The following is a 25,241-nucleotide window of genomic DNA, read 5'->3' as shown; positions in this document are numbered from 1 at the left end:
CCTTCGGTCCAAACGCGGCGCTGTGCAGCTAGGTCGTCATCATCATCAATCATCATAACTCCTGTTTTCCACCACGGATTTCCTGAAAAGCAAATGCAATCAAGATTAGACTGTCGCAGCAGTGCTTCGACAGAGACCCCGGCCGCAACCCACCCACGAACAGCAGGAAGCCCCCCAAAAGCTACATTGAGCAAGATGTCTGAAGAAATGGCAAAAAAAAGGCTGTTCCTTATGGATTTTGTCCAAAATACTTGTATCCGGTATTAGACCTTCCCAGGAATGCCCCAGGCAAGACCCGCCGGCGCCAACCCACCCGCAAAAAAACACCCGACAACACCCCCAAACAGCGAAAAAGCTAAATCTCATACTTACAATATCTCTCGGCCTTCGGTCCAAAGTAACGCGCTGTGCAGCTAGGTCATCATCAATCATCATAACTCCTGTTTTCCACCACGGATTTCCTGAAAAGCAAATGCAATCAAGATTAGACTGTCGCAGCAGTGCTTCGACAGACACCAAAAATTACACACAAACCCCCGGAACCCCGCCAAAGAGCACCTCAAAGGCAAGCAAGTCAGCAAAAACGGCAAGAAATTTTCACCTCATATTTGGTCAAAAACACTTTTGTCCATTATTAGAGCTTCACAGCAATGGGCCCAAAACCGTCAACTCACCCGCAAAGAAGTACAACACCCCCACAAGTGCTGAGTCTTTCTTCATTGTGCGTAATCCAGCACTCTGCTTGGAGGGAAATCGCAGTCTGGAGGAGGAGGATAGAGGAGCATGTTCTTCAGAACTTGTGAACCTGAGGAATGTAGACTGCGGCACCTTCAAATCAATAAGCAAACAAGTGAAGACAGTTCTGATGATGGTCTTCTTTTTGGGATTAGGTGATTAAAGTTTGAATTAAATTAACTGTGCAAAACAAAGAAAGAGAGACACAAAGCACACAGGAATAAAAGTGAATAAGGACGAAAAAGAAAGTTCTTGATTGATTGTCTCATTTTCAGGGCTCGGTGTCAGGGAATAAGAACAAGATTTCGTCATCATACTCTGCGAATTCAGGCTGGATGAGGTCAGTGGCACCGAACAGAGAAAAAATCCCCTCATCTACGTTGCTGTCCTCATCGTCTTCATGTGGCGTGCTTTCTCGCACTTTGTAATCTGGTGGTATGAGGTGCTGATTCATCTTGATCATTGTCAGCCGCTCCACATTTTTGGGCGATAGGCGGCTCCGTTTGGCAGTTACAATGCCACCAGCAGCACTGAAAACACGTTCAGAAGACACACTTGCGAGTGGGCAAGACAAATAGTTTATAGCCAGGTTGTAGAGCTGTGGCCACAATTGTTTTTTGCCATGCCAATACTGCAATGGCTCCTCATTAAGAAAGACCACTGTTGAGTCATTCAGATAGTCCTGCACCATCGACTCAAGGTCATCAACTGTTCCTCCACTTTGCTTACTTTTTGCTGTGCCTGTGACATTTTTTAGAGAACCATACCCCATCAAACTTAGCCAATCCTCCTCCCCAGCCACTGTTAGTGTTGTCATTGTGTGTGGTGCAGATGATCCAGTTGCCGGTGTCTTTAACGGCTGAGAGGTCACTTGTGCCCCAGCCACAGGTGCAGAAGTGGATTCTTGTGACTGCGGATGGCCTGCTGATGCTGATGCTGATGTACTGGCTTCTCCTTCAATAACCTGCCGTTCTTTTTCAAACCTCTTGGCTGACCAGGCTAACCAATGTTTGTACTTTTGAACATCTGCATCAGCGAAAGGAAAGAATGCGTTGTCTGCCAGCGCCTTTTTGTAGCGTGGATCCAGAATAGTAGCACAAATGTAATGCTGATCTGAGTTGATGTTTTTAAGACGTTCATCACCACGTAGGCGATGTAATAATTTCTCAGACAAAATGAAATGGTTTTTTTTTTTTTCATCTTTTTCAAACTCAGAAGAAACCGCCATCAGTTGGTGCTCCAGTATGCACAACAATGGGATAGCTTTTCCCAAATTACAGTCCTCCTGGCTGACTGCACGCGTGAAGAACTCAAAAGGACGAAGCATGTCTGTCAGGCTTTTAACTATGGCCCATTGCGCCTTACTCATCCGCAGGTCCTCCTTCTGAGATGTAGCCTCTGTCAAGAAATAGTGATCGAGTACCGTATACTGCTCATGCAGACGCTCAAGCATGTAGAAGGTTGAGTTCCAACGTGTTGCCACCTCCTGGATGAGTGCTTTCACTGGCATTCCACGTTGAAGTAGCAGTCTCCGCAGATGCTTCCAGGCCTTAAAAGAATGGCTGAAATGGTTGCACATTTTGCGGCAGGTGGCCATTACCTCGAACGCTGGACTCTCTTTATCACTCAAGAATTTTTGAACTACCAGGTTGATACAGTGCGCCAAACACGGCACTCTAACATGGTGACCCTGTGACATGGCCTTAACTACATTGGCGCCATTATCCGTGGAAACATAACCAATCTTGCGTTTTAGGGGGGATAGCATTGACAACACCTTTTTGTCAAACTCTTCCAAAAGGTTTTCTGCTGTGTGACTTTTCTCCAAGGCAAACATGGCTAGTGTTGCATGTTTCCGAGCAGCTTTGAAAACTTGGTCCGGGTCAACACCTGCGTTTAGCTTTGCTATAACACCTGAAAAAGAGACCCAGTGTGCAGTGATGCACATGTAATCATCGCCTGGGCCACTGGTCCACATGTCTGTTGTCAGATGTATTGTGTGAACAGCACTCTTCTGCAAAGCTGCCCCAATCGCCTGCAGCACATCTTCATGTAGTGCTGGAACCGCAACTCTGGCAAAATAGAACCGGCTCGGAACCTTCCATTTAGGGCAGAGCGTTGCAACTAATTCAAGAAAACCTACCGCTTCTACAAAAGAAAAAGGTAGAAGGTCCACAGCTAGCATTTTAGCCAGCTTAGTGTTATACAGACGCGTCAGTGGGTGGTTGCGTTCATATGGCACGTCTGAAGTAAGCATTGTTCTAATGTTGGCCTGGACCAAGCATTTACGGGCTGATAATGACTTCGTTGACCCAATTTTGCTCGCTGGTGAACTTTTGTGCGTTGGTGTCTCACTCGCTCCAACACTCTTAGTGTGCCTCACATTGGGTGTGCTGCTGAGAGGGGTACTGGGTGTAAGGGAAGTGTTTGACACGTCTTCTTCCTGCTCGTCAACATCAGATGAAACATCAACGTTTCCTTGATTTTGGCCTTTCTTGATCGCAGCTAGGTGCGCAAACCATTGGACACCGTGCTTTCTGTCAAGATGACCACTCTGGCCGCCGGTACCATAGTTGCTACCTGGCTTACCACGACTAACTGCAAGCTTACAAAGGGTACAAATGGCAAACCTTGGATTTTTGGGACAAACAGTAAAGAAGTCCCAAACTGGGGACTTGAAGTGTCTGTGGGACCTGGAGGAGGCGGCGATACTGGTGGTGGTGGTGGTCATGAAGCTAATGCCAGATGAAGTGGAGGATCTGGATTGGCCAACTTTTGTACGTTTTCCACTTTCACCGCCACTAATTAAGGTCGAGGTTGACGCAGGTCTCTTCTTGCCAGAAAGAAATATGGAAGCGGGACGAGTTGGTGTACTACTTAACTCCAATGATTGTGGTGTTTCCACTGCCTCCTCATCGACAACATCATCATCATCATCATCACGCGCAGCAGCTCTTCGGGCTAGGGTCAAAATGTCTGTTTGCTGCATGCCCGCTGGGGCTGCAGTGACCTTTATGATGACTGGGTCGTCGTTGGCAGAGTCTTCATCAGCAGCAGTATCCGCCACTTCTTGTTGAGCCTCATCACACTCCATAAGTCTGAGACTTTGGACGAGCTTCCTTTTACGCTTAAGTACCTTTGTTGGATCATGGTGTGCCTCACTCTCAGACGGCTGTGGTGCTGGTTCCCAAGTTTGATCCGTATCATCAGAAGGAGGTGTGCTTGAAGAGGATGTAGACACCACCCTTGATCTCTTCCTTGCTAGGGTTGTGGAAGACAATGAAGGATCATCAGGAGGAGTGGCTTCCTCAAATGATACCTCGCCTTGATTGTCGATTTCCTGATGTGCCCCTACTTCGGGAGGAACAACTATTGTGGGCACTTGTTGTGACCCTCCATGCACCTCTGCATGCGCATCTCCTTGCGCTGCCTCTCCTTCCACATGTACTTGGGCTTGTACTTGCACATGTGATTGTTGTTGCCGCTGTGGTTGTTCAACACTCGTCAGATGAGCTACAACAACCTGTGTTGATTGAGGGACATTGCTGCTGCTTTCTTGCGATGAGCCAACATCACTGGTCGATGGTGATTGAAGAAGTATACTGGCTGCCTCTGCAGCACTCAAGGGCTTGGACTTAAGTTGGCGTGGTGGTGGTGGTGGCACTGAGCCCAATGGAGCGGGGGTGCTGCTGCCAGCTTGGTCCCCAGCAGATCCCGCTGCAGCTGCTGCAGGCATACTTTTTTTTTTACTCACAAAAAAAGGGGCGGGCGGCACACCAGTGTCCTTGGTAACTTGCTTCTTCTGCTCCTTACTGGCACCTTTCTTGCTAGAGGAGCTACGGGTTACTTTTTTTGGGGCCATCTTCTTCAGAGCAGGTCAGCAGGCAGCAGTTGCACGAGTTGCAGAGGGTTCTGTGTCCAGACGTGACGTCGCGTGACGTTATGCTGCACACACCGCTGCAGGACTTCTTCCTGGCACTGGTGGTTCTATTGAGTCTTCTTGTGCACCTAAAAGCAATGGAAGACAGAGGAACATCAGTTCAGTTATACACCCCAAAAAATCGACAAAACACAGAAAAATGAGCACAATCCCATGCCATCCATGATGTTTACATTGAAGACACCCCACAGAAAGACTAGGGACATGCAAGTATGCAACACTCACTACCCCTGGGCATAAGGGATGAAAAGTAGGCAAAATAAGTGCAGGCCTCAGACACTGCCTCTCCTCAAAATGGCCCCCTTACACCCCAAGCACATGTTGCTGCCTGTACCAGCCAGCACTCAAGATGGCCACCACCACCACCCACATGGCCAGTCCACATCAACAGTACACCCCCAAAAAACAGAAAAACAGCCAGAAATCACCACAATCCAATGCCATCCATGATGTTTACATCAAAGAGAGTGAGACAACACCACAGGCACACTCAGTCCATGCACCACCACCACCCCTGGGCAAGCAAAAGGCCACACCAGCAGCCCCCCAAAAACGACAAAAAAAAAATAAAATAAGCACAATCCCAGCCCATCCATGGCCTCAATTATGTTTAAATTCAAGAAGACACCCCACAGAAAGACTAGGCCCATGCAACACTCACCACCCCTGGGCAAAGGGCCACACCAGCAGGCCCAAAAAAACGACAAAAAAACAATAAAATCTGCACAATCCCAGCCCATCCATGGCCTCAATGGTGTTTAAATTCAAGAAGACACCCCACAGAAAGACTAGGCCCATGCAACACTCACCACCCCTGGGCAAAGGGCCACACCAGCAGGCCCAAAAAAACGACAAAAACCAATAAAATCTGCACATTCCCAGTCCATCCATGACCTCAATGGTGTTTAAATTCAAGAAGACACCCCTCAGAAACACTAGGCCCATGCAACACTCACTACCCCTGGGCATAAGGGATGAAAAGTAGGCAAAATAAGTGCAGGCCTCAGACACTGCCTCTCCTCAAAATGGCCCCCTTACACCCCAAGCACATGTTGCTGCCTGTACCAGCCAGCACTCAAGATGGCCACCACCACCACCCACATGGCCCGTCCACATCAACAGTACACCCCCAAAAAACAGAAAAACAGCCAGAAATCACCACAATCCAATGCCATCCATGATGTTTACATCAAAGAGAGTGAGACAACACCACAGGCACACTCAGTCCATGCACCACCACCACCCCTGGGCAAGCAAAAGGCCACACCAGCAGCCCCCCAAAAACGACAAAAAACAATAAAATAAGCACAATCCCAGCCCATCCATGGCCTCAATTATGTTTAAATTCAAGAAGACACCCCACAGAAAGACTAGGCCCATGCAACACTCACCACCCCTGGGCAAAGGGCCACACCAGCAGGCCCAAAAAAACGACAAAAAACAATAAAATCTGCACAATCCCAGCCCATCCATGGCCTCAATGGTGTTTAAATTCAAGAAGACACCCCACAGAAAGACTAGGCCCATGCAACACTCACCACCCCTGGGCAAAGGGCCACACCAGCAGGCCCAAAAAAACGACAAAAACCAATAAAATCTGCACATTCCCAGTCCATCCATGACCTCAATGGTGTTTAAATTCAAGAAGACACCCCTCAGAAACACTAGGCCCATGCAACACTCACTACCCCTGGGCATAAGGGATGAAAAGTAGGCAAAATAAGTGCAGGCCTCAGACACTGCCTCTCCTCAAAATGGCCCCCTTACACCCCAAGCACATGTTGCCTGTACCAGCCAGCACTCAAGATGGCCACCACCACCACCCACATGGCCAGTCCACATCAACAGTACACCCCCAAAAAACAGAAAAACAGCCAGAAATCACCACAATCCAATGCCATCCATGATGTTTACATCAAAAAGAGTGAGACAACACCACAGGCACACTCAGTCCATGCAACACTCACCACCCCTGGGCAAAGGGCCACACCAGCAGGCCCAAAAAAACGACAAAAAACAATAAAATCTGCACAATCCCAGCCCATCCATGGCCTCAATGGTGTTTAAATTCAAGAAGACACCCCACAGAAAGACTAGGCCCATGCAACACTCACCACCCCTGGGCAAAGGGCCACACCAGCAGGCCCAAAAAAACGACAAAAAACAATAAAATCTGCACAATCCCAGCCCATCCATGGCCTCAATGGTGTTTAAATTCAAGAAGACACCCCACAGAAAGACTAGGCCCATGCAACACTCACCACCCCTGGGCAAAGGGCCACACCAGCAGGCCCAAAAAAACGACAAAAAACAATAAAATCTGCACAATCCCAGCCCATCCATGGCCTCAATGGTGTTTAAATTCAAGAAGACACCCCTCAGAAACACTAGGCCCATGCAACACTCACTACCCCTGGGCATAAGGGATGAAAAGTAGGCAAAATAAGTGCAGGCCTCAGACACTGCCTCTCCTCAAAATGGCCCCCTTACACCCCAAGCACATGTTGCCTGTACCAGCCAGCACTCAAGATGGCCACCACCACCACCCACATGGCCAGACCACATCAACAGTACACCCCCAAAAAACAGAAAAACAGCCAGAAATCACCACAATCCAATGCCATCCATGATGTTTACATCAAAGAGAGTGAGACAACACCACAGGCACACTCAGTCCATGCACCACCACCACCCCTGGGCAAGCAAAAGGCCACACCAGCAGCCCCCCAAAAACGACAAAAAACAATAAAATAAGCACAATCCCAGCCCATCCATGGCCTCAATTATGTTTAAATTCAAGAAGACACCCCACAGAAACACTAGGCCCATGCAACACTCACTATCCCTGGGCATAAGGGATGAAAAGTAGGCAAAATAAGTGCAGGCCTCAGACACTGCCTCTCCTCAAAATGGCCCCCTTACACCCCAAGCACATGTTGCCTGTACCAGCCAGCACTCAAGATGGCCACCACCACCACCCACATGGCCAGACCACATCAACAGTACACCCCCAAAAAACAGAAAAACAGCCAGAAATCACCACAATCCAATGCCATCCATGATGTTTACATCAAAGAGAGTGAGACAACACCACAGGCACACTCAGTCCATGCACCACCACCACCCCTGGGCAAGCAAAAGGCCACACCAGCAGCCCCCCAAAAACGACAAAAAACAATAAAATAAGCACAATCCCAGCCCATCCATGGCCTCAATTATGTTTAAATTCAAGAAGACACCCCACAGAAAGACTAGGCCCATGCAACACTCACCACCCCTGGGCAAAGGGCCACACCAGCAGGCCCAAAAAAACGACAAAAAACAATAAAATCTGCACAATCCCAGCCCATCCATGGCCTCAATGGTGTTTAAATTCAACAAAACAGTTGTATCATGCACCCATAACCAACCCTGGTCCTACTGGATACTGTGGCTACCCACAATATAATTTATTTAATTTTCTGAAAAAGTTCCAAAATTGTACTTGCAGCAACTGTAATGCCCCAAACAAACTTACTTGTGAAAGTTGATTTCTAATCCAAAAGTGATCCAAAGACAGTCAAAAAGGCCTCAAATCCAAATATCCAGCAGCACCCACAAAAAGTAATCCTTCCAGCTCCAGATCCAAATGAAAGTGACCAGGAGATGGACAAAGCACTGGGAGGAGCCTGCTGGACAGGAACAGGAAGTTGGAGACTGTGGGGCACTTCCTTCCTCCCCCCCCCCCCCAAAATGGACTCCTTGCAAAAAAAAAGGCCATGCAAATGTCAACCTGAGGAGTGATTCTGATAAAAATCATAATTTTCTGAAGGTTTATCCTGTTTGCTGGTGATTTTCTTGTGCGAAATTGCAAAATCTCTATTTCGCAAGTGCGAGATTGTTCCTTTCCGCCGCAACTACATGTTCGCAATTGCGAACTCTCGCGAGGTGTGCTGTGCAAGGTGGCAAGCCGCGAGTACGTATTCGCGGGCGACAAACTCCCGCGGGAACACGCAGCAAGATCTAAAATGGCGCGTCACTCGCAAAGAAAAACAACTCGGCAAACGCTAAAATGACGGAAAGTGAACGCCGTGCACCACGCCGCGCGCCGCAACCAAGCAAAAAATCCGCCGCGAGCGGATTCACGGATTTTCGACAAATTCGCGAGCGTTCGCGGATTGCGGATTTGCCGAAAATCCGAAAAATCCGCGAGCGGAGCGGATTTTACGCCCATGCTTAATTAATACGGGGGTGGTGGTCTATCTAACAGGTTGAAATCATCCTGAGGTCTATTAAGTATGGTATAAATGGGGCACCTAATAGTGTGCTGGCCAGATACCTCTAAACGATGCTCCCTATCTTCATTTTCATTTATTTCCTTCATCTACTTATTTTTCAATTTTAATGCTTTTTCATGAATTGTTTTTCTCTGTTCTTTTTCTGCTTTAGCTTCTTCTTTTCTCACTCTCTCATGTACTTCTTTCTTTCACATTCGTACACAATCAAACATATCTTGTCGACTCTTTCATTTAAACAGACACTGCTCAACATACTGAATCTTTTAAAAATCAAATGACCCATTTACTGGCCATTGTAGATCAGGATCCTTTTTGTATATTTGTTCCACAGTGTACTGTACATTATGGAAGACCGTATTTAATATTCACGTACCTAATAGGTGTCCCCTCTAGGAGAGCCGGCTGACTACATTCTAAATCCATTTTGGTACAACCAAGACAGCAACACAACCTACAAAGTGTGCTAGGAGCATGCATGCTACCAAATTGAAGTAAAATATAACTTATCCCAGATATATCAAAGTTGAGACAAATCTCCACATTACCTGACTTTATATATTGCAATAAACAAACAAACAAAATCAGAATCTTGGCCAAGCAAATCCAAAAACAAGAGTGTTGCTTCAGCGACCTTAAAAAAACAAAAGTCTCCAACCTCCAACTGCCAATCTCTTGGTTGACCTAATGGTCACTGCAAGACTTGCGCCAAAGAACATCTCAGTCTGGACCGGCCACCACTTGGAGCGTCAATTCGGGAATACTGGAAAAGCACTTCGGTCTGCAACGACAAAAGGTATCCTCGTGCAGGATGTCACCTCAGTAAGATTCCATTCCTCCGTAAAGACCACTCCTTCGGACGGCCGCGTCTCCGATGAGCCCCAGGAATCAGGTGCCATACTCCTTTTCAGGGGGCACACCGGTGCAGGGTTTACCCTTAAGTTTGTCCACGGGTCCTTAGACTTACAAAGAAGATATTGGCACTGAAGCTGGAATTAAAAATAACAAGTTCACTCACTCATCAGTGCGACCACGTCCATACAACACCCTCAAGTGTTCCGGGAGGTAGTGGCTTGAACACACAGACCATGGTGCTTTTATACAGAGTTTTGTGCACTGGTAAGCATGTACTTACTAATAGAAGGTAAATGCCTACACAGGAATGGATACTGAAAAACATGGGCATATGAATATCACTTAGTCAACAAAGTGGGAGCGGAATCAGAACTGCTTACATCAGTAGGATATGATAGACAGTTACATTCTCAAACAGGTGCATTCTAGCAATTACAGGCCATTCTGAGCTCATACATTGCTCTGGCTCAGTACAGAAGGAGTTAACTAAGGTTAATGACTCAAGCAGCATAGAAAAGATGGCAGAATCAGAAGGCAAACAAAATGGATGCTGCAAACAAGATGGCTTCAGCTCACGCATACAGCAATTATTTTCGATTTCCACACTGTGTGAGGGAGCAGGTCCAGTCTGTCAGAGCTCCTCTAAAGTTAGTGACAGCAGGTGCCATCCTCTTTTGATCTTCCACAAGTCCAGCTGGTATTCAGAGGAAGATTGGATGAAGATCCAGCTTTGAAGGTGCAACAGGAAGATGGATTGGAGACAACTCTAGATGCTATAACTCTTTGTATGGATATAATGTTTGGTAATATGCCAACAGGGCAGAATTATGGTGATTCTGGTAAATCTCCTCTTTTTCTCAACTAAATTCTTCTCTCTCTCTTCTGGATTTATAGGTGGAGGATACTCTCGGAGAAAAAGGGACATAGACTTTAGTTATCTGGTCTATATTGTTTCTCTAAAACCCTCTCTACCACTCTGCTTAGTATCAGATGAGTATTTTATACTTGAAAATTCAGTGCCCGAAGAAACTATTCATGACATAAGGATGAAGTTTCTATAGACGAGTTGTGCAGGTGAGAAAGGAATCAATACTGTGAGGGACTGGATCTGTTTAGAACCCAAGTATTGACTCCTGAGTAATTGCCCACCATGACATTCTCTCTTCCCCCTTTGAGGTCACTTGCCTGAGGCCAGGGCTCTCCATTGAGACGTGGCAGTCTCTTTCCACACCTTTCTTCCTGTTGTGTTGGCATCCGCTGTCTCTCGTGCCTCGCCATGCCTCCACTCTACACGGCAGTAATCTCCTGCCAACAGCTCCTGACTCTCAGGATATCTCCGCAAGTGCCCCCCTGTTCCCGCCGTGGTCATTCAGGGCTGCCAGCTCCCCTTCTCTGGACATCACTACTACCTCATCTGTTCGCTGTTGCTCTCTCTTGTTCACCACCTCAGGGTCAAAGAAGCTAACGTCTGTGCAGCTGGGGGTTATGACCACAGTGGCTGGAATCATGTAAGTTACTAGAACGCTGATTCCATGACTGGTGGTACCCCCAGGGGCCTGGCCCTGCTGTAGTCTTTGAGAAGCAGGTGTCTCCTCAGAGAAGGGTTCGCCATCTTTTGAAGGGGACAACCTAAGACACTCCTAGTCTCCATGTGCCCAATGCAGTAAATATTCCCTGGTCTGGTAAACCCTATCAACCTTTTCTATAGTTCGTGTTGGCCTTACTGCAAACAGGCCCAAAATGGCTTGCTTCACGGCAATCTCAGGAGGGCTGAGATCATCAGAACCACTAAAGATGGGCTCTGAGAGTGTATATGAGAGTACACAATGGAAATCCTAGTCACATTCAACATTTAACAATATAGTCCAGTTTGAAAGAGGCCCTGGACCCACATAAAAGCAGGAGACCAGACGGATGATAAAATAAAGCAGAGCCCCTAGGTGAAAAAATTGAAGATACGCAATTTTTGTATCAGGTCCTGTTTCACCCCTTTCACGTGCCCAAATGTTTTATTTGTGGCTCAGACAGACCTGTCAGGCAGGACTGGACACTGTTGTACCAACAGGATGCCCATAGCCACTACCCTTAATAATTTGCTGAGGTCAGAGGAGCTATCCATGCCCATTCAGGTCAGCCTGTCAATAGAATGACCTACTGTATAGCTCCTGTAATAAGTTTACTCCCCAGTCCCACCTCATTCAACCCATGTACAGACTGACCAATTGCCAGTGTCTGATGCTATTTAACTTCCTGAAGTCTCAGGCAGGGAAAAGGTAACTTAAAAAAAATGTATTCCATACGTTTGACTTTATCTTTGAATTGGACATTTAATAACTATTAAAAATAGAGATTTTTTAACTTTTTGTTTGGGTGATCTTGTTCCCGAAATATTGTATTGCTATTTGAATCTGCAATCTGGTTTTCTACATGAGACAGCGAATCTGCCAGAATGAAAATAGCTTCTGGGGCCTTGTCACTGTAGGAACATGATGAAATACATTTCCTACATGTCCCAAATATAAATGCCATGGGCTACAGAGCATATACACTGGTGACTTAGTATTATTCAATATGCAATATTTGCCTATAAAAATGGGTCCTTTGCAAGTTCTCACTGCAAGCTTAACACTGCATCAGTCAGGCTGCACTATATAGTCCTGAAGCTATGTTTTCAGAGCTACTGTAGAGATAGCTGTTAGTCCTGACATCCTTGGCCAAGTTTCCTCTCAAAAGTTTGCCTTCAGGCCTCCTGTTTCATTGACTTCATTTTTTCTGGCCTTAGTACTCTGCTAACCCTTGCTAAAGCGATTATGCTCACTCCCTAGAGCATGTTATATTTCCTTATCACCTATTTGCATATACTTGTAAGTCCCAAATAAAGTGTCACTACAGGTGCTCGGGCCTGTAAATTAATTGCTTCTAGTGAGCCTGCAGCACTGATTTTTCCACCCACTTAAGTAGCAGTTTAAATATCTCTCACATCTGCCATTTCAGCCCATTGGTGTGCAATTTTGGAGCTAACATTTCGACCTTGCAAAAGAAATGTTTTGCCAGGTCAAAACCTTCTTTTTAAATGCATATAAGTCAACCCTAGATTAGGCCCTGGACAAAGTATTTAAAATCTGAGATCTACATGACACATTTTTTTTTCACTGCTGCAAGGCCTACCTCTCTCATACACTAACTTCGAGTTACCTTATTACAGTTACATTTTTTCAGAGTAAGTTTCAAATGGGAATAGGTACCTGTTTAGAGAGACACTGACATCGGTTTAAGTGCCGCCTCCGCTGCCACTAGACCTTCTTACACCAGTGACCTGTTCTTTCTCTAGAAGCGCTTAGAGTGGTGATTTGCTCTATACTATATAAAAATAAAATAACATAACAAAAAATAACATACCTAGTTAATGTTTGGTATCTCTGGAATTGTAATTTTAAATCAAATTTAAAAGTACAATTCTATAAATGACACTTTTAGAAAGATAGAAAATTGTACAATTGCCAATACTGTTCTTTTCAATCCTTCTTTTTCAACTACACATTTGAATTAAACTCAATGTGGATGTGAGACTTGCACATCACTCTGAGTCAATCACTTGTTTTATTTTTACTTTGAATACTTTTGTTGGTTACATTTCACCAAATTTACATTTTCAACATCTACAATACAAAAATAACAACATTTTGATAAAACATTGAATTATACATATTCACAATCATTCATTACTCACAGTCGCTCAACAAAACAAACATTCAGCCACTTGACATCCACATACACCACTAACACACCATATTTACAATTGAATATTAATTACAATTTTATACAACAACCATAGACATTGAATTTGTCTAATTGCCTTAAGTTTGGAGCGATGTTGTGAATTTGAAAATCTTATGACTCAACAAACACTGGTCTACGCGTTTCAAACTCCTACTTGGTAGGGAGTTCTCAACAGGACCCAAAGCTTAATTGAAGAAAGCCTGGCTAGGTTTTAGCCGATGCTCAACAAACAGTCCAATTGCACCCATACCCTTCTGACTTTTAAACTTCCTGTCAGATACCTATTTCCTAGATTGTCACTCCTTAGTAGCTCGTAGATGTAGGCACTCGGGCACACCTTTGAGTGCCGCTCGTAATCCCGAATCGGTGGGGTCAGCGTGTGCATTCTATAGAAAGATGGCATTTGTTTGCGTTAACCATTTGGTACCTTCAGACTTAGGGTCAAGTGACTAGGTATGGGTGACAGTTGGTCTTTGCGTTATCCTCCTAGACAGCCCCACACAATGGGGATCTGAGGTATAACTGGATGCCCCACTTACACTTCAATAGGCTGTGTCCTGTCTCCACACAAAGGGCTGCCTACCCCATGTAGTTAGTATGGGGCCAGTGCCATGAAGGCAGGGTACCTGAGTTCTTCAAAGGCATTCCTCTAGAAGCTTCTCCGCACTTCACAGGCAAAACTGGTTCTAAATACTAGACCTCCAACACCATCACTTCAGTACACTTCTGGACCTGTGGATACTCTACTAGGATGAAAGACTGCTGTGCTGCAACAATGACTGCTTCTCAGGGGGACTGCTGTTCTTATAGAACTGCTGCTACTGCTGTTTTGGCCTGCTGCCTGGGCCATCTGTGAGTATACCCTGCCAAGTGGTGCCACCCTAGTCTTGGACCATTGGAAGTGGGCTTAGGTACTCCTCCTCCAGCCTCTGTGAATCCATAGAACGTATTTTAATAAATATTACAAGACCAAAATGACAAAAATCTAGTCAGTAGAATCAGAGCTTCGACCTTTGATGAAGGCTGTGCACAAGAGGGAAGGACAGATGGCCAGAATGAGGTGCACCATAGGCCTACAATCCAGCTAGTTCCCACAATGTAAATTGACTCTGTATTCAGGTTCAGCCCATCTGCACCCAGACCTCGAAACAACAGCATTCTATACAATTGTTGTCTGAGAAACATCCTAAACAAATTCTGTGTGATGATGTAATGATATAGTCTGAGTAGAATTTGAGGCCCTGCTATTGGGTGAGAGTTGCAAGAGGCTGTGTACATTGATGTGGTGCAGATTCAGAAAGGAATTTTAGTGAGAGAAGATGAAAAAGAGCCCTGATTAATACTTTTTTTTCTTCCGATGGAGAAGAACAATACTTCTTGAGTGCCACCAATACCAGATTTCTGAATTTTAAGTAGCCAAGCATGACCAAAGGTATCAGACGCCTCTGACAGCTCTTCTAGAATCGAGGCATTTACACTGATGATGTATAATGCCATGCACAAAACATGTCCAGCAGCCATAATGACAAGCTCTGTGGTTATTTAGGACAAGAACCACAATGAGTGTTGACAAGACAAAGCAAAAGGTGGCTGGGCACTACTTGCGCAATAACAACTAGTATAGTGTTCTCCAGGTAAAGTGGCTCAAGGGAACAGGGGGAAAGCGGCCACCAGCGTCCCCAAAGGGAATCCTCTGAACAGACAGAGAATTCAATGACAAAAAACAAGTAGTTCCCGAGCACAAGCAAATTTCTTATGTTCTCAAGAGAAAAGATGTCCACATTTAAATCAATATTCTTTCAAAGTCCAATGAGTTAATTCTTTTTCTTTTCTTTTTCTTTTCTCGTCATACATCTGAGAATTCTTCATCATTCTTCAAAGTTCATCAAATTCATATAAAACGTAGCCAATAGAAAAACCAATGCCAACACGTGTTTCGTCATGGGGCACAATCACCCAAATGACTTCTTCAGGGCTACAATGAAATGAAAAAGGTACATAATATAAGCAGTGCTTTTAAATTCTAAACCACACCGTCACCAGTCGGTGGACACTCCACCTAAAGGCCAAAGTTTAAAGATCAGAAAACCCGAAAATTGTGCATAGCGGAAAAAGTCACATGAGAATTACTAGTGTGATTTACACTAGAAAGAACAAAACACAATACCAAGTATAATATAATTGTCAGAATTCATAAGAAGCAGGCATAAGGAGAACAAGGAAAGAAAGAAAGCAGGGAGTAGTGTAGGGGTGCATAGAATAGACACCAAACTTAAGAGAAACCAAATTTGATATATCCCCCAAGTGAAAAGAATGAACCTTAATGTGGCTTAATAGTGGCAAGAAAAGACCGCAACGAACAATTCCAATTATAATTGGCAGCCTCCTACAAAAGTATTCTAAACAAAATCAAGCAGTTAACTCACCATAAAGGTAATACGTCTCAAAATATATGCGCCAGTTCCAGAGGTCAGTAATTTCTCAAGTAAGGATTTCGAACTGAATCAAAGGCAGAGAATTAATTAGAACCCAAATTTACCAAACAGTTTAAATTAAGCTACTTCAACCATACCCTTATAGGCTATCCATACACACAATCGCAGTCCCTAACTTGTCATGTAGTCAATACACTATAAATTTATCAAAGAATTAATTAAATAAAAACTGTCACTATTAGGTAAGTTCGAAGAGTTACCTCTATCCATTCCTTATCATAGAGTTCTTCTTGTAGAATGATAAATAGGTTGTTTTCTGCAATAAAAACGTGAACCAGTATATTTTCTGAAGGCTCACTATAGCATGTTAAAATCACATGTCATGTAATAACAGCTATGAATACTAAAATTATGTAATCCTGTAAAAATCTGACAAGAGAACATCGAGATTCTCAATAATTCTATAAATCTGTTTGTGATCTACATATCGCATAGAAGCACATAATTAAAGGATTTCAAAACCGGCTAAATTATAAACATATATAATGGTATTAGTTAACAAAATAATTGGGCATACTGATTAATTAAAATACACTCTGAGGCGACCAAGGTATGGTTAACCCATAACCCAATTCATTAGAATTAATGCTCGAAGCACCCCAGTATCAATAAGTTCTAAAATGTATGTGCTCTAACAGATACGTCGCATGATATTAAATTCATGAACATGTGAGCCGAAATGGCCCGGAACAATAATGTATATATGGGCCACAATGCAGCATACGTCCGACATTATATATTAAATTCGATATTTCAGATGAAAGTCGACAAGTTCTTAACGTTACACAGTACCATAAGTCAACCCACTTAAAACATCTCATGGGTACCGCGTTCATATTACTATTGAATGATGTTACCGTCTACGCGCTCAAACAGATGCATCATATAATACTAGGTTCACAAACATGTGAGCCAGAGAAAAAACAGTACGGTGATCTGTATCTGTATCACAGTGCGGCACAAATCCGACACTATGTACAATCCCTCAAACACGAGTCGGCAAGTATTCACGCCACACGTATCGCAAGCCCACCCATACACAACACACTTAGAGACCTACCTGGGAGAGTACTCCCTACACCGTCAGGTGGGTTCTGTATTCGTCATCAGCCGTGTTCTTGTTACATGGCATTTAAGTACCCGTTCGCGCCACAGAGTCTGATTGAAATAAACGTAGGACGATGGTCGTCTCATAAACGGCCGCCATCTTTGAATAGTAAAAGTCGCGCTGAATGCGTACCGATTATAATAGAATATATTGTCTTAATCGTTCCAGCATTCATTAAATTACTGGCATAAATTTAACCCAACGCCTTAAAAGGAACCACCGGCATATACTTAATTCCAGATGCCTGACCTGAGAGTGGGTATTTGTCGGACTAAGCAATGAACACAAAGAGAAGACCACTAGCATATATCCAGTGGTCCACAAAATCATAAACCATAAACATGGCAGAAAAAGAGTAGAGGAAAGCAGGTAGGGGAGAAAATGCATCAAGGAGAAGAGAGTAAGTATCAGAATATAAGTGAAACATATAGGCAAATCAAAGCCTCAATTTGCACATTAATTTTCAAATACAATCAGGGTCACAATTTTAAGTCGCCCACAATAAAATATTTACATTTGTAAAGATCATATAACACATTGTGAGTTATAGCGCTCAGCTATTTACAATATACAGCTAAGCACAATGAGTGTCGGCTTGGGCACCAGGAATCTGAAAGGTGCATTGCTGCTTGGAGACACAAAGTTGTAATATTTTCGCTACCGCAAGAGTAATCAACTGATTGCTAAACTAGAGGGTTCTACATTTGCCTTTTTCAGCAAATTGATTACAGTGCCCTGCTTATAAGGAGGGTGCATTCATTGAGTCAAAGGATGAATTTAGAATATCAGATATAGGTAGCTGTACAATAGTTTTAGGGTGGTAGAATACAAACTAGCTCTGGGCCAAGGGGGAACTTGGAATATGTTGTTAAGAAGCTTGTACGAATTCAACAATGTGAGTGAGAGAAGCAGCATGAGGTTGAGACTGAGAAAGATGAAATCATCGGAAATCATTTTTATAATGTCGCCAAATTTTGAAATCAAATAAGCAAGTTCTTCATAAAGGGAATATTATTGTGTTGTTAGAGTAGTAAAATAAATATTAAGGGCCAGATGTAGGTAAATTTTATTTTCCGACCTCTTAAATACCGAGTCATACCGACTCGGTATTTCAGAGGTCGGAAAATAAAAATACCGAGATGTAGGTAATTGCAGATGTGCAATTACCGAATCGGAAACAGTCGGTAATTTCCGATGCGGTAAATACCGACCAGTTAATGCCCATGCATTCCTATGGGCTTTGAAGCCCATAGGATTGATTGGGCATTTACCGGTCGGTATTTACCGCATCGGAAAATACCGACTGTCACAAGGGTGCAGGGGGTGTCACTTTGACACCCTCTGGCACCCCCAAAAGAGGCTCGGGTGCCATGTGGCAGGCATACCTGCCCTAAGGGCAGGTCTGCCTGTCATATGGCATAGGTGTGCATGCACACATGTGCATGTACACCAGAATCGGTATTTTACCATCAAGTATTATTTGATGGTAAAATACCGATTTTGTACTGCTTGTGGGACTCAGAAGAGTCCCACCTACATACCAATTTACCGGAATCCGTAATGTTACCGACTCGGTATTTTACATACTCGGTAAATTTACCTATCGGTAAATTTACCGAGTCTGTAAATTACAGGGACCTACATGTCAAATTGCTTTTACCGGGTGGTAACGGCCGAATTCGGCCGTTACCACCCGGTAAAAGCCTACCTACATCTGGCCCTAAGTGTGGTAAATCAGTTTTAGGAGTGAGCATTTATTGGACATTGGGGAGTTTTTATATTTGTTTTTTTGTTTAGATAGTAGCTGCATTTTCTTCTCAATGCCTTGGCAAGAAGGGATAAGAAGTTAAATGTGTTTGAAATCTAGACATAATATGCCTCTTAATTTTGAGAGGGATCTCCATCTATGAAGCCAAGTATCAAGGAATTTTCTATGTCAGAACAAATAGATACAGGTGAAATTTCCCTGCAATCACATGTTCGCATCTGCAGGTTTAATACACAAGTGCAGGAGAAGTATGGGCGGAATGGAATTTGAATCAATGGTTTTCTGACCAACAACTGAAGAAGATCACATGAGGAGAAACTTGTCTCAAGAGGGAAAACTCAGTCAAGCAAATGTCCTAAAATGTGAGTGGAAGCTTTAGTGAGTTATTGGTGGGAACAGGTTTGAAGAAGAAATATAAAGTTTTTTGCATAATAGGAAATCATCTCAGACCAGAGGGCAGGATTCTGGAGTGCTAAAAAATAAGAAAGATAAATATTTGGGTTACCAGGGTTATGTTAAGTGGACTGTGGGTAATGTGTTCATTGGCAAGACCTCTGACTTACTTAATGTAGCTTTTTTTTACTGTGGGGAAAACCTCTATTCCTCTAACACTATCAAATGTCGATCTGTTTACCAAAATAAATATATATTTAGGATAATACTTGAAGAATACTGATAAACTTGAGCGTTGCTGAGTGTTTACTATTTCTCAAGTACACTCCCTGAAACACCCACATCCCAAACACTGAGAGAGAACCTCAGTTGTGAGGACAGCTCCTTACCCTCCCAATTCCTTCAATAAGGAAAACAGATTCACTCTTTTAAATGCATTTATTCATGTGCTGGCCTTGTACTTAACTCTCAAATAACTTTGCAAAGGGACCCTACATGTATTGGTAACTAAATGGCTACGTTATTTTCTGTAACTTATAAAATATTCATATGCTGATTCACATCTTCTTCTATGGTTACAGGGCAATTGTACTACCCATTGTGCAGCTCAGTGTCCTGCCGGAAGAAGGAAACATGCCAGCTCATCAGTGGCAGCCCAGTGTGTGTCCCACAGTCACAATCTGTATGCTGGGGGAGTGGATTCGCACATTATCATACATTTGATGGTTTCAACTACGACTTCCAGGGCACTTGCACCTACACCATCGCCAAAACATGCGGTGTGGACAACACTCTGCCAGTATTCAATATCGAGGCTAAAAATGAGAACAGAGGAAATACAAGAGTATCCTATGTCAGCTTTGTAACAATCAAAGTCTACAACTACATAATCTCCCTAATAAGATTTGAATATGGACAAGTCAGGGTAAGGATCTAAGGAATACATTTTAATGTATTTTGAAACAGTGTGGATATGTTGAAGAACATATTATGGTTTAGTGATGAAGCTGTTGGCATAAAGTGTTTGGGCTTACAATATATTCAGTTTTTTCCATTGTTTAAAATAATAATCCTAAAGGATCGTCAGTAACATCCATTGCTTCTGATGGACAGTAGTCAAACATTGACATAAAACCAGAAAGTCAATCATAAACAGGTGTAAACCAGTACTTAATTTGATCTGGTGCTTTCCTATGCTCAGAACCAGCACTAATGACAGCCCACCACATGGTGGAGCAGTGTGCCTAATGTTAAGTTGAGCCTAACAGCAGTCTTACATAATGTCATATACATTAAGCATCAATAATAAATACTACCCACTCTATTTATATATTTTGGTTACCTAGAATAGTCTAACTTGCCACACTTGTAGGAGAGCCATCATTTGTAGTTGTGTTGGTACTGTCATTGGAAGCACTGGCAGGGACAATGAGCGATACAAGCTGAAGTGGCCTCCTAATAAGCACCGTGGCACTTACTAATTTACAAATTAGGAATTGATGTAAACCTTAGTAAATTGGCAGGATAGGCCTATACTTATTTTAAGGTTCGAAAGATAATATCTGCAATGTCTTAAAACAAAATTATTCATAAGTTAGTGACATATTTCTTGTTGAAGACTACCGTAAAAAAGTACAATTGTCTGTAAATGAGTCCAGCTTGCTGTATATTGATTTCAGGAAATATCTGGTTTGCTCCTCAAAACTATACTTCCAGAAAAGAATACCAGCTTGTGACCATGTATTGTAGTGTGAGCAGCAAAGGAGCCATTGCCTGTGACCTTGTATGCATGGAGCTCCAAATCACAGTCTTCAGTTTGGACCCAGCTGCCTTGCTGTGGCATCTTCAACGATAAGCCTGTATCATCCAATGCAGCATTGCGTATTTTAATTGATCTGAGTGCCCTATTTGGAGCTTTTTAACAAATACTTCTCAATTCCCAGTGAAGCATGAATATTTATTTGCTTGTTGCTTAGTTATTGACTTGAAAAAGCACAAGCAAGGTTCGAAGGAAAATCAAACCCTGCAACTACATTTCACAGCAGGTCTTCCCTATTAAGAATTACACTTTAGCATGGAAGAATATATTGAGTCCACTGAGTTTTTTGCACCCTCTGCTCTGTAGAACTTGGGCAGAAGATGTAAATATCCTGTGCCCTTTGCTAACTTAAGGTGACAGGACTATCTTGCCTGACCTATATACCCTTTCTTATTGGCGATTGTTAGACCTGTCGTCATCAGGGCAGTTTTCCCCAAAACGTTTTGGCTGCTTAAGTCCTATTTTACGGTATCTTCTTTTTGGCCCTAGGATTCTAAGCACTTTTCCCTGCTGACCAGTGCATATGCTTTTGCCCTACACGGGATATCATTGTTGTATAAACAATTGACATATTTAGTTTACTTATAAGCCCCTTGTAAAGTGGTATACCATATACCCAGGGTCTGTAACCTAAATGCTACTAGTGGGCCTGCCGCACTGATTGTGCAATCCACACAGGTAGCCTTTCAAACCTTTCTCAGCCTGCCATAAGGCCTGTGTAAAACCTTAACAATGCCTTAAACTCTCCTATTATTACGGATACTGGTCTGGGAGCAGGCTGACGCTAAGTGGGAGGCATTGGTACCTACAATGAAAGGTATTTCTGCAGTGGGAGACATGCTGCAGGGTGATATCTTAAGGTCAGGACAGCGCCAGAACTCATGGTGAACAGGGCCATGATGGACAAATGGTGTGTAGCTTATGAGTTGCTCTAAGAATGCACAAGGTCCCAGATAAATCCTGGGGTGGTAGTTTTTGGGGATACATGCCCACACTGGGAAGGGATCCACTTCTCACACTAGATGTGGGAGACTAGACATGCTACACTGCCATGAAGGTCATAATCTTCAACAAGTGTAGGCTGACACCTGAGAAATACCAACAAAGGTTCAGGGCCTGTCACAAGATCACATCACATATCTGGGTGTACTATTTAGTCATTGCTAGGAAGACACTGAAGGGCAGGGTGAGGGAAAGCTGACTATATGAGATTATGGCTGTACAACTTGATTTTGAAGGAGTACATGCTTAAGCTTTGTTTTAAAGAGTTGCACCAACCCTTGATAGATAGTAAGCTTTATGACCCTAGGAGGCTTGCTGAGGAGGAGGACATCAGGGTCAGCATCAGAGTGTCCAAGACAGTACATGGGGGTTAGGGGGTACTCCCAAAGGGGTGGTCAGGTTTCTCACCAGAAGAAGGGGGGGGGGGTAAAAAGACAGTGTTCTCTAAAGACCACCAAAACAACTCACATGGGAAAGGGTCTGGTTCTCATTCCCAAAATGGTCACCAGAAGAAAATCAACCCTCCATCCCAGAACTCTCAAGAGCTATGAGTGCAGTAAGTATAGACACTACAAAGAGGATCCCATATCCCAAAAAAGAACACACCCTCCCACTAGAGGAAAGATTTCAGGGGTGACCAGCATAGTGCTTGCAGAGGTGTTTGTCCAGGCTGAAGGGGGGGGGGCAGTGGGGATTACATAAGTCTCCCTGGTGACAGTGATATGATTTCTAAGATCCATGTGACCTCTAATACTACTACGTATAGGCAATGGGTTACCATCAATGGGCAAGGTGCTGAGGCTCCAAAGGATATAGGTGCCAGCATGCCTATGGTATGGAGTCAGCTGGTGGCCCCAAATCAGGTCATTTCCCATGCACTTTACTAGGTTGTGTTGGCTGACAACAGAGAGAGTCACTGTCCCTTGCCCATTTGAGTTGGGGGGGGGTAATGTCTTGTGAAGGTTAACGTGAGCCCTGCCATGCCTGTGGGCTGTTTGCTTCGTAATAACCTTGAGCACACAACCTGGAAGGGAGTAGAGCTCCAGGCTTTTGTGTGTTTGGGTTACTTAAGTGGGTCTGTGCTACCAGAAGGTCCATGGCTGCCCAGAAAGGGAGTCCAGAAGGGCTGGAGCCTCAAACGATTGCCCAGGCAACTTCTATGAAGGGTTAAAGGCAGAGGGTGTGGTCTTCCTAGTGAGGTGGATGTGCCACCTGCGATGGCTGCTCCAGAGCCCTTTGCAGAGGGCGTTGCCCCCTTGATGACCTACCAGAACTTGGCGGATGACATGTGGAAGGAAGACCCACTGAGAAGTTCTGTAAGGTACAAAATGAGTGCCCACCCTTTCGGAACTGAGTAAACAGGCCAAAGTCCAAGCAGCAGGTGAAACCTCTCAGAGTCATCACATTTACAATGAGGACAACCAACTTTACAGTGAGCCTAAGGCTCCTGTGGATGGGATAACAAGGACCCTGGTGGACCCCAATGCGACGGGGCCTTCCTACTGGTACAGGCTCACGGAATTCCCCTTGCAGGTCACCTGGGCCAAGACAAAACTATGTAATCTTGTTACTCACTTTTTTGGGTCTAGGATCTAGGCTTCCTCAGATGCATACTGTAGGAGTTGTGTGACCTGCCAGAACAGTGGGGAGATAGGACAGAATCTTAAAGCTGCCCTAAATCCCTTGTTTTTTGTTGGCACCCCATTTGAGAGGTTGGGAATCAAGACTGTTGAGCCTATGGATCCCCAGACTACTTCAGGTAACAGATTTTTCCTGGTTCTAATTGATCATGCTGATAGAGCGCGCAGGTCACCCGACCAACAATTTCACCACATATATATCGGGCCCATAAACTTCAAATTATCTTATACATTAATCAGGTGACCTTACACTCTGCTACCAGTAACCCTAGTTCCTTCCTATATATTTCTCTTGTACCCGACTTACCAATCCACCGTCACGGGTACCTAATGACCACGATGAATCAGGGAGCTAGCTGTGGAGAAAGATACAAACCCAAGAAAATACCAACATATATTCTTTTGTATTTTCATAAAATGACCACAGACTACTGGGAAGTTTTAAAGATTTTATCTAAATTTCAGATTCGGAAAGCATCAAGTTTACAACCAATAGACAATCAATAACCAAAATAATGAAGAGCACATAACCATACAAGAAGTAAATTAAGCTGATCATTTATGAGTTTACGGAAGAGTAAGAACAAGAAACATGCTAGTCAGGAAATTCAGAGTTTGGATTTAAATGAAGTAACTTAATTTCGGAAATTTTAAGAATGCGCTAGAGGTCGATATGGGAAAAATACCCCTGATATATGGGTAGGGAGAAGAGCTTTAGTTTATTTGAAAAACTCTGGAATACTATATACCTATAGGGAAGGTAAAAAAATGGAACACGCTATTATTCTAAGAACATCGATTCAGTTGACAAAAGGGAGAAATTATAAATCACATCTATTATTTCATAAAATCTGTAGAAAAGTGCTTAAAGGAAGGGTAACATAGGACCATGCTAGAAAAACAGTAATAACGTATGAGCTTTTCATTCAGTAGTTTTGCGTAAGCATGGAAAATCAACTATGCGCAAAGGTATGTCTTTATTAAAGCAAAAGACAGAAAAATGGAAGGTGCAGTATAGAGTTTTCAGCACTATAATTACCTAGAATGGTGTGAAGACCAACCCTGGCCACGGATCAGTCAAGGACAGGAAAAACCCCAAGGAAGGACAGTCATCAATGGGACAGCAGGTGCAGAATGGACACCCCAGGACAGGACAGGAAACCCAGATTAGGATCAGGACAGAACCATCAAGGCACGACCAGCACCCGCAGTTTGGAAGCAACGCCTGCGCTCCACCCTCTCTGCAGCTATCGGCCAGAACCCCGATTGGGTTATCGAACTCCCCAGCAAAGTGCTCCGCCAGCACTTAGGGTTTCTTTAGCAAAACCCTGTGAGTCTATGGAAATTTCGGACAGAGTGCTCCGCAGCCCTCTGTATCAAGTCACCTATTGAGTGCGTTGGGTCAGTCACATGTCAGCTATTCGGACAAGTC

At 43.8% G+C, this 25,241-nt stretch overlaps 1 protein-coding gene across 1 annotated transcript in view; it reads left to right on the top strand.

Moving 5' to 3' along the window:
* Window positions 1-25,241, top strand: part of LOC144769650 (IgGFc-binding protein-like) — a 573,708-nt gene that overhangs the window by 19,375 nt on the left and 529,092 nt on the right. Inside the window, exon 2 of the mRNA XM_078653825.1 lies at window positions 19,930-20,273. Within this exon, the coding sequence (XP_078509951.1) occupies window positions 19,930-20,273 (344 nt within the window). The remainder of the gene's footprint in view (window positions 1-19,929; window positions 20,274-25,241) is intronic.

This window comes from Lissotriton helveticus, chromosome 7 (genome assembly GCF_964261635.1).
Source record: "Lissotriton helveticus chromosome 7, aLisHel1.1, whole genome shotgun sequence".
Taxonomy (NCBI): domain Eukaryota; kingdom Metazoa; phylum Chordata; class Amphibia; order Caudata; family Salamandridae; genus Lissotriton; species Lissotriton helveticus.
Note: the sequence above shows the minus strand (reverse complement) of the source record. Positions and strands in the feature narration are given on the sequence as shown.